Genomic DNA, 9,130 nt, shown 5'->3' with positions numbered 1-9,130 from the left:
ATATAGATAGGTAGATAGATAGATGATAGATGATAGAGAGATAGAGATAGACAGATAGATCATAGATTGCTAGATAGACAGAAATATAGACAGACAGATAGACATAGATAGATAGCTATTGATAGATTATACCGCAAACATAACATTACTTGCAAGTAATTTAACAGTAAAATAGTTACATTTTTGTTAAACCCTAAAAAAACATTTTAAAAGGTAATGTTTCAAATATGCAATCGCTTGCTAGATATAGAAAATTAGAAATCATTGTCCTATGTGTAATCAGGGGTATTTAGTGTTAGACTTAGAAATACTATAAGTTGAAAATAAGAAAATAGAAGCATTAAATACCATGTCAGTTTTGTACACTGGAGAACCTAAAATATGTGATCACAGCATTTCTATAAATGAAGACACTAACAACTTCTGGAACAGAAAAAAGGGAAACGATTTTTTTTTTATGAAAAAGTGGAAATAGTGCAAGTTCTGCTCTTTTTCTGATTTCCTCTCTTTTAATAATAGTTCTTGCACCAAATAATGTAGGCATGTGCTGTTTTGTGAATATCCGTTTATTAAGAGACTATCTTGCTAATACCATGCAGTATTTGAAGAAAGAAAGAAAGAAAGAAAGAAAGAAAGAAAGAAAGAAAGAAAGAAAGAAAGAAAGAAAGAAAGAAAGAAAGAAAGAAAGAAAGAAAGAAAGAAAGAAAGAAAGAAAGAAAGAAAGAAAGAAAGAAAGAAAGAAAGAAAGAAAGAAAGAAAGAACCAGGCTAGCTATGAAATCTAAAATCACAGATCAGCACAAGTTCAGTGTTATATGGATGAGGGTTTTTTTAGTCACATTTAATAAATGGGTTTGAGAAAGTACAATTGATTGGCTGGCCTGGGTACCCAGTCTCTAAAAGGGGTTTAGGAAACAGGACATTCATCATAAGGATCCTTCACACCCTTGTAGTGTCAAGGATGGATGCTTCTTATTCTGCAGAGGGTCACTGAACTTTCCTCACTCTTAAAGCATGGGAGAGAAGTGAATTGATTATTTCCAAATGCAGAGGTTACTGAATTCCATTTTATAGAAAAGCTCGTTCTATACAATTAACTGGAAAAGGCTAATAATTCCAAATATTATCTCAGGAAAGAAGGTTACAAGTGTGTACTTACTTTTGAATACCCCTTTTCAAATTAGTGTTGTTTTATTTTATTTAGGAATTACAGCCCGGTTAAGTCATACCTGTAAGGTATCTTCAGCAAAAGCTTGCCTTAATTAAATCATCTTAATCATAATAAAACAAATAAAAATCATTGTATTATTAAAGAATTTAAATATTTTTTAAAAAACTTACAAATATACATATATATGTGTCCCATTTTGCAGTTGTATTCCAATAAACGATATATATATATTTGTAAAATGTATATGTTTACTTAAGAAAATAATTTTTGTTCAGCTTTTTTTAAACATATTTTTCTGATTCAAAATAAAAATACAAGTTTAAAAGATATATTACTTATATACATATTGTTTAAATATTATTTTATAATTATATTTTTTTTTTTATAAAGGTTAAAAACGCTACTCACAAAAAAAAAAAACGTAAGGAACCTGTTAAGTATCTCTTAACTCTTTGTTTGCCAAAAAGGGCTGCTGGAAGGTTAAACCGTTTAAACTCTGTGTTCTCCCATGGGAACCAAGCTACAATTGGTTAATAATATTAATTTCTGTCTAGAATGCTGCATTCCAGATGTTGGTGATATCTGTCTTCTAAAACCTAAGTAACCTGATTGGATTATGATACAAACGTCATACTAGAAACCTTTGACTGATGATTTAATTAACCATGCAGATACAGAAGTCTCTTGGAACCACATCAAAAATCTGCATATACTTACACAACCTCTTAATTACAAATATACATAAAAAAGATCATTATTGCCATGCAATTAATACAAGTATAATAAACTTACTTTTACCCTACAAACTGTCTTTAGTCATTTATCCAATAACAAAGTGTATTACATCCTCTAATCAACGGTTATAGTGAAGAATTCTTGCTTCCATTAACCAAGAAAATTAAAAGAAAAAAACATATATGATTTCCTGAAAAACATATATTTTCTTCAAGCACAAGCGCATAAAATAAATAAATAACAAAAAACAAATATCAGCATTTTGTTTGTAAATTGCATGAAAAAATAAACAATAAATATGCATAAAAATCAAAATATAACATTAATGCAAAATATAAAACAATAAATATATACAAAGAAATCCATAGGCATCAATATATTACAGTGGAAGTCTGTGCTGTGGGATGATCTTGATTGTAGACATGGGATTGTTGTAAAAAAAAATTCTCTGTAAGTTTAAGTTCCTTTGGGTTATAAGATCTGTGATTGGTGTAAAATGTTTTCAGCCTTGTATCCAGTAGGATTTAGTGACGAAGATAATGATGCCAAAGAGTTGATGGTTGGGGAGGGAGGTAGAGGGATAGAGAGGAGGGGAGGTGTGTGTGTGTGTGGAAGGGGGGGGGGGTTGAATTTCAATTCTTCAACTAAGCATTTGCTGTGACTTCAAGGTATAATCTAACACAGATCCTTTCCCAGAGAGAGAGACTTGGTGATCACGTTTCCACATGATGTTCACGTTTGGTGATCTTCAATTATCCCTCCTTATAAAGATAGGTGGCGTGTTTCAGGGTCTTTGCTCTGTAAAATACACAGAAGAAAAAGAAAAAAATGTCATTAGAAAAAGCGTAACACGTCAGTCCGTCCCCAGGTTTGTGTTTCCTGGAGTGGCAGAAACAGATCAGTTCTAACCTGCCCAGCAGGAATAACGGTCCTTTCCTCTAACCTTCCTTTCCAAGGCTTTTATTATCTACAGGACATCACTTTCTATATTTTTCTCACATTATTTTTATTTTTCTGGTTCTTCATGCTATTTCTTCTTACCTAAAACTGTCCCCAGGACCTGGAAGGTATGTTCCTTACTTTATATTTTTTACTTTGTTTATGCATTTTATCATTTTTATTTTAATTGATTTAATATATAAATACAAATAAATAAAAGAAAGTTTTGCAGTTTTGTTTTATATGTCTTGTATCAATTTACTTACCTATGCAGGTAAAAAAGGTGTTTTATAAGGTATATTTTAAGTTTAAAAAAAATATATAGTTCAGTGACTACGATCATATTTTTAACACTACACAACATAATAACATTTGAAAGTTTGTATTTACCTGCTAATTAATTACAGATAATTTAAATTTACATAAATTATGTTCCTTCTATATTGTATGACTTTTGTAACATTTAGTCACAATAACAATTACCCAATATGATTTCTGTTTATTTAGTAAGTTTCATTTCTTTATTTTTTTTTATTTTTGGGGCACTTGTTACTTAACACATCAGCTACTTTGATTACAAAAAAAGAAGTGAAAGTGGAATTTGGACTCTGTTGTAATTCTTTTGCAGCTATCCATATGGGAATTAGTTACAACTGTAATTAATTTGTTGCAATTTTATTTTTGTTTAGGATTATATATATATATATATATATATATATATATATATATACACACACACACTATTTATATATATATATATATATATATATATATATATATATATCATGTAGTGTAATATTTAAGAGATCCACAGTTTTAGAAAGAATACTTCCTATATTTTTCTGCAATTAAATTATTATTTATGAATTATTGTGTTATCTGTATGTTCTATTTCTATTAAGAGTGTGTACTTGAAGTTATGCATAGACATGTATTTATTTGTTTGTTTTTACACACATACTAGCAGTAAACATACATCTTTGTGTATATGAGCATGTCATTTGTTTTGGTTGTGTTTATACACAGCCTTTGGAGTTTACATTTGTAAATCTTTATTTGACACTTTGAAGATGTTTGTCCTGGTTAAAGGACGGACTGGAAAATGTGCATAGGTGTTACACATGGAGTGCAACCTCCATCCCTGCCAGATAGAAAAATACTAAAGGTTATCATTGAATTTACTCTGCAGAATAAGGGTTAATTGTCCTTGTTTTACTCCTTGCATCTGTAACATTTTTATACAACCCTTGTTTCAGCTAATCCTTAAATTTAGAGCCCTTTAAAGCTACAAACATATTCTTGAAGATGGAATTAATTTCTGAAGTCTGTATCAGAACCCCCAACCACCCCCCTCACCCCCACCCCCACATTTTGACAGAGACTATCTAAAATGTTACTTTTTACTATGCACAAAAGTTTACACCCATAAACAGGACTCCTCTGCTTCCCAGCAATAGCAAGACCAGTCTTTGTAACATCTTTTAGCACACATAAGAACTGATAAAGAGTTTGTTTTATTGTACTTACTTATGTGAGTTGTCAGTGAGCAGAGGAGTCACATTTAATGGGTTTTGGATCAAATCGGATGCAAAGCTTCATATTCTCTTCCATCTGGCCAGGATCTAAGTGTCCTTATGCACATTTATTTAAGCAACTTGTGGCTAGGAGATGAGGGATCTCAGAGGAGGAAACGATCCGCCTTGCTTTGACTCAGGCAGCAGCATACTGTAAAACTGCATTCCCACATACGGTCAGGAGTTCTGAGTCATTTTTTGGAGGATGTAATCCTTGTCTGACAGTAACATAAAAAAAACATCCTAAAATGAGATGAGGGGATCTGCAGGACTCAGGCATAAGATGATCAGTGTGTGCTCTTCTTAATATTTTGCATTATTTGGCGCCCTGTTTTTAAATGGGATCTACCAATGCCCACAGTGTTCCTCTGTTTGGTTGTTAGAGTCTGCGTGTCTGCGTGTTGCGGCTGATCCAGGGAGTCGAGTCCATGCGAACTGCCATCTGATCCAGTCTTATCAATGAAGCAGCAGATCATGGCGGATGGCCCCAGGTGTAAGAGGCGAAAACAAGCGAATCCAAGGAGGAAAAACGGTAAGAACCACTGAATCGACTGTCCCCTACCGCTTGCATAGGGGTAAGAGCTGCTTATGCGGAGGGGGGACTGGGGCTGCTTTACCCTGAGGGTTATAGAGAGTTGAAAGGATCCCAGGAAATGTCAGGCAGAGTAGATTGCAGACCACCCCAAGTGTGCAGCAGGGACATAAGGGGAGAGGAGCTGAGTATCTCCCAGCTAAGACCAGGGGACTGAAGCTGCAGCCCTTCCTGATACAGGGTGGTGGTTTAATGCTTAAACTTTCTTGTCTGGCTCCTGCAACTATTTCCCACATAACGGTCTCCCTGTAGGCAGCCTCCAGTAATGACACAAACCGCTAGCTCGCAGCCTGTTCCTTTTCCCGAGCAGCATTCAGACCTGTAGGGCTCCCAGGCTTTGTCACTTTTTCTAGGCTGTTTCTTGTTTTGTCACAAGCCCTTCATCTTTATGGGAGGAGGGGGTACGTGCAGCTCAAAGGGGTTATGCTCCATAGAACAGCAAAGCTGGGTATTCCCCCACAAAAACAAACTATATCTAAATAAATAGCACTAATAGTTCACTTTTTTTTTGTATGCAAGAACAGAAAACGTAAGTTGATGATTAAACAAGTAGATATATTGCAGTGTCCCTTTGTGGTTCTTTTGAGGGATGATCTGTTTGTATCTATGTGTTTCTCTCTGGGTTTGTGGTCTGAGCATACAGTACATGCAGATCATTCCCCAGCCTGTGTCTTGATCACTGGCTTTCATAGTTCCTTAAGCACTTCTTACCACTTCAGGCAACTTTCCACACAAGAGCTATAATGAATGGCCAGTCTCATCCTAACTTGTCTCAATGATTTGCACCCTTGTATTATAAACAAAGCTAAAGCACTGGGGTAGTGGGCATTATATGATACGCAGCAACATGTTTTTTTTTTCTAACTTGTATGCTCATTTCTTGTGTTGAAATCCCGTTGTGGTTAAGGTGTTGTGCCATATGGGGGAGTGATAGAGGAATCTTACTAAGAAACCTTTGGTTTTGTCCAAGCCTTCCTGTTTTCTTTGGTCTGCTTAGATTATCTCAAATAACTGAGTATCATGCTCTGTGCAGCTTGAGAGGAGCTGCTTTTATCAAAGTCGTTTTTACCCTTCTGTTTGTCATTATGTAAGGTGGTCCACATAGACAAGACCTCTCATTCCCCTCTGTGTGATTTAGTGCAAGCTACAATTACAGGTTATTTTTGTGCCTTTCCTCTCCTATGCTCCCTGAATCCTTTTTATTAAATGTTTGGTTATTGATTTTTTTCCAATCAATATCTGTGTTGGGGTTTTCCTCTTATTCCCAACTAACATTACTCCTCAGTAGATAACAAAAGCAGTTATTATTTTCAAGTTGAAAACATTTGTCTTACAATATTAGTGATACATTTTGAGGGGTATTCGTTACTGTATATATAAGTTTATTTATTCTCAGTTGTTGCTATTCGTTATAACATAGGGAGTGTATTTCATCAAATGCTTTGTGGTGTGTATTTGCGCTCATATTTCCTGAAAAACACACAAATAAATACTTTTCCTTATTAAAATGCACATGGTGGTATATAATGAGTTAAATTTAAAATATATATTTTACAGCAGGGGTGAAATAAATAATTATATTTGCTTAAAATATCTTTTAGAGTGAAAAGTTTTATTGAGGTTTGTAAGTTTAAACTTTAACTTAATATAATTATGTAGATGTTACAAACATATGTTCAGCTGTATGTAAGGAAAGTTACAGTAGTGTATACATTGACTATTTTATACAGCACAACCAAAGAATTCTCTGGTTTTGTTTGTTTGTCTTTTTTTGTTTTTGCTTTTTTTTTCCCCCCAGAGCAGATAGGCTCTATTTTTCCATTTTCTCTCTTTTGTAAAGACTGTGTCTGAAGCCTTTTCCTTTGGGACCTGACAAGATTTATCTAAACGGAGTGGATTTTCCCCCCTCTCTTTCTCTCTCTCCTGTACTCATGGAAAATATGTCAGGTCTGAGCTTAAGTCACTGCTGATAACACTAAATATGATGATTCTTATCAAAAAATCATAGAAATCCCCCCAAACGCAATAAAATAATGGAAAAGCAAAATGTAAGCTTCATAGGTAGTGATCAAATAACTGGAAACTGATATAGTGGGAACAATAATATGTGAAATGAGAAATAAATACATACAAATACCAAGATAAATATAAGAATTCAGATTTTTTTAAATATACCATATAATAGTTGGCTTTATTGAGGACAAGAAGCTTTACCTAATTATTGAAAGACTTAAAGGTGGTTTGGGGGGAGGAGGACATAGAGGCATCTGGGATTTGAAATGTATCCCTAATGATTTTCTCTGGACAACCTAATTGATCAGGAGTGTTGAGAAAACTGGTAGAACAGGAATCTGTATGACAGAAGTAAATTATAGCTGAGATTATATGTTTGCTATTGATTTACGGTAAATTAGATAACATAACATATCCGAAATGTAAGATGACTTGTATTTTGGGATTGTAGTAAATATACAAATACATTCAGGAAGGTTCCTATGTTCCATAGTTCTGTCAGCTGATCATAAGTCTCCTGACTCACTTTGTAACACTTTCCCTGGAGGAAAAAAAAAGCACCCTTTATGCACCTTACATCCTTTTTTAAATGATTTTTCGTGTATTTATTGAAGATGGGACTTCTTCAACCTTTTTGACTACAAAAAAAATATGAGATAGTTATTAGCTTTTACCAATATCTTTGTGCATAGAATTTCAAGATTTCTCCTTCCATGTAAAACCTAGATATGATGTTTCAAAGTGTGAATTAACAGCAAATTATTCTGTAAAGAAATAATTTATTTTATTTTTTTTTGCTAAACTTTTTAAAACTTTGTGTTGATTTTGTTTATGGTTTTGTTTTTTGTTGTTTAGATGTTTGGTGGACAAAATAAATTCCTAATTCAGTGAAAATAAAAACGAAATATTAGAAATGTGATTAATAATAAGAGAAGAAATACAGATATCAGATAACGTGGTTTATTGATCCCTGAGCAGATGCTTTGATCTCTGCCTGATGCTGGGATATTTTGTCTTTAATTTTAATGTTGTACAATCACCTTCTCAAACGAAATCTTAAAAGCTTTTCTCCAGTAATCATCTAGACATTATATAACACACGTTATTTTTTGTATCTCCAAACCCGTTACTTTGATAGTTATGTAGTTATTGTTTACTAAAAAAAATACTTTATACGTTTAAATTAAAACATAGTTATATTTGTGTATGTGATTTTTATCCAGTCATTAAAACATATTTATATTTATTTTACTTATGTATGTATTTATTTGTTGCAAAACCTGCTTGGCATTTGCCTAGAGAAAATAGCTGCTATGTTAGAGGTATCTAATTACATAATATATTGTTGATAAACATTAAATATAATTTATTGCATGCTACGTGCAAAATGTATGAATGCAGTCATTTACAATAACAAAGCATAGCTTGCAAGCATTTCCAAAGGAACCAGTGGCATACTGGGAATAGTTTATAGGGAAATGTGCATTGACCCTTAAGGTAGGAGAGGAGGGTTATTTCTTTAGATCAGCACAGCATTCACCATACGTGGTGGGGAATAGTCGTCTTAAACAGTTTCTTTTGACATTTGTCCTATTCAGATTCTTTAAGGTGCATTTGTCCATGTAAAAAAAAATTCTTTGTCCTCTTTTCCCTTGTACCCTGGCTTCCCAAGGTAGTCACTATTTTGTGCCTGTCAAACAGAAAGAGAGTGCAGGTCTGCAGTGCTCACAGACAATTGATTGTCTGCTCTAATGTGTTTCATTTACATGTTTATAACGTCAATAGTGCTGGGGTGTCCAGTGTACCATTCATTCCAGCATTCCCACAAGGGTGCAATTGTCTGAATAGGCAAGGCAGACACCTTTTTGATTGCTCTTTAGTTGTCTTTTTAGAAAATGAAAAAAAGGGATTTAAAAGCAAAAATCTGGTTAAAAATTTTCAGGATATATATATATATATATATATATATATATATACACACACATATATATATATACACACATATATATATATATACACATATATATATATATATACACACACATATATACATACATACACTAAAAACATACACAATTTAGAGATTTCTGCAATAGTTTTCAAATTA

General features: G+C 33.3%; 1 protein-coding gene and 1 long non-coding RNA gene across 5 annotated transcripts in view; one reads left to right on the top strand and one right to left on the bottom strand.

Annotated features, from left to right (window-relative positions):
• Nucleotides 1-1,808: 1,808 nt before the first annotated feature.
• On the bottom strand, nucleotides 1,809-4,805 carry LOC128645345 (uncharacterized). Its single transcript, XR_008400106.1, has 2 exons — nucleotides 4,372-4,805; nucleotides 1,809-2,703 (listed from the first exon to the last, which is right to left on the bottom strand). It is a non-coding gene; the product is annotated as an uncharacterized LOC128645345 (long non-coding RNA).
• An 8-nt stretch (nucleotides 4,806-4,813) lies between these two features.
• ZEB2 (zinc finger E-box binding homeobox 2) overlaps nucleotides 4,814-9,130 on the top strand; it is a 135,993-nt gene continuing 131,676 nt past the window's right edge. For 3 of the 4 annotated variants that reach the window (XM_053698272.1, XM_053698270.1, XM_053698273.1), the window contains exon 1: nucleotides 4,814-4,950. In XM_053698272.1, the coding sequence (XP_053554247.1) occupies nucleotides 4,878-4,950 (73 nt within the window). In that variant the 5' untranslated portion in view covers nucleotides 4,814-4,877. The remainder of the gene's footprint in view (nucleotides 4,951-9,130) is intronic. The other variant, XM_053698274.1, reaches the window with a different exon arrangement.

The sequence above is a fragment of the Bombina bombina genome, chromosome 1, assembly GCF_027579735.1.
Source record: "Bombina bombina isolate aBomBom1 chromosome 1, aBomBom1.pri, whole genome shotgun sequence".
Lineage (NCBI taxonomy): Eukaryota > Metazoa > Chordata > Amphibia > Anura > Bombinatoridae > Bombina > Bombina bombina.
This window is presented reverse-complemented; position numbering and strand designations above follow the sequence as displayed.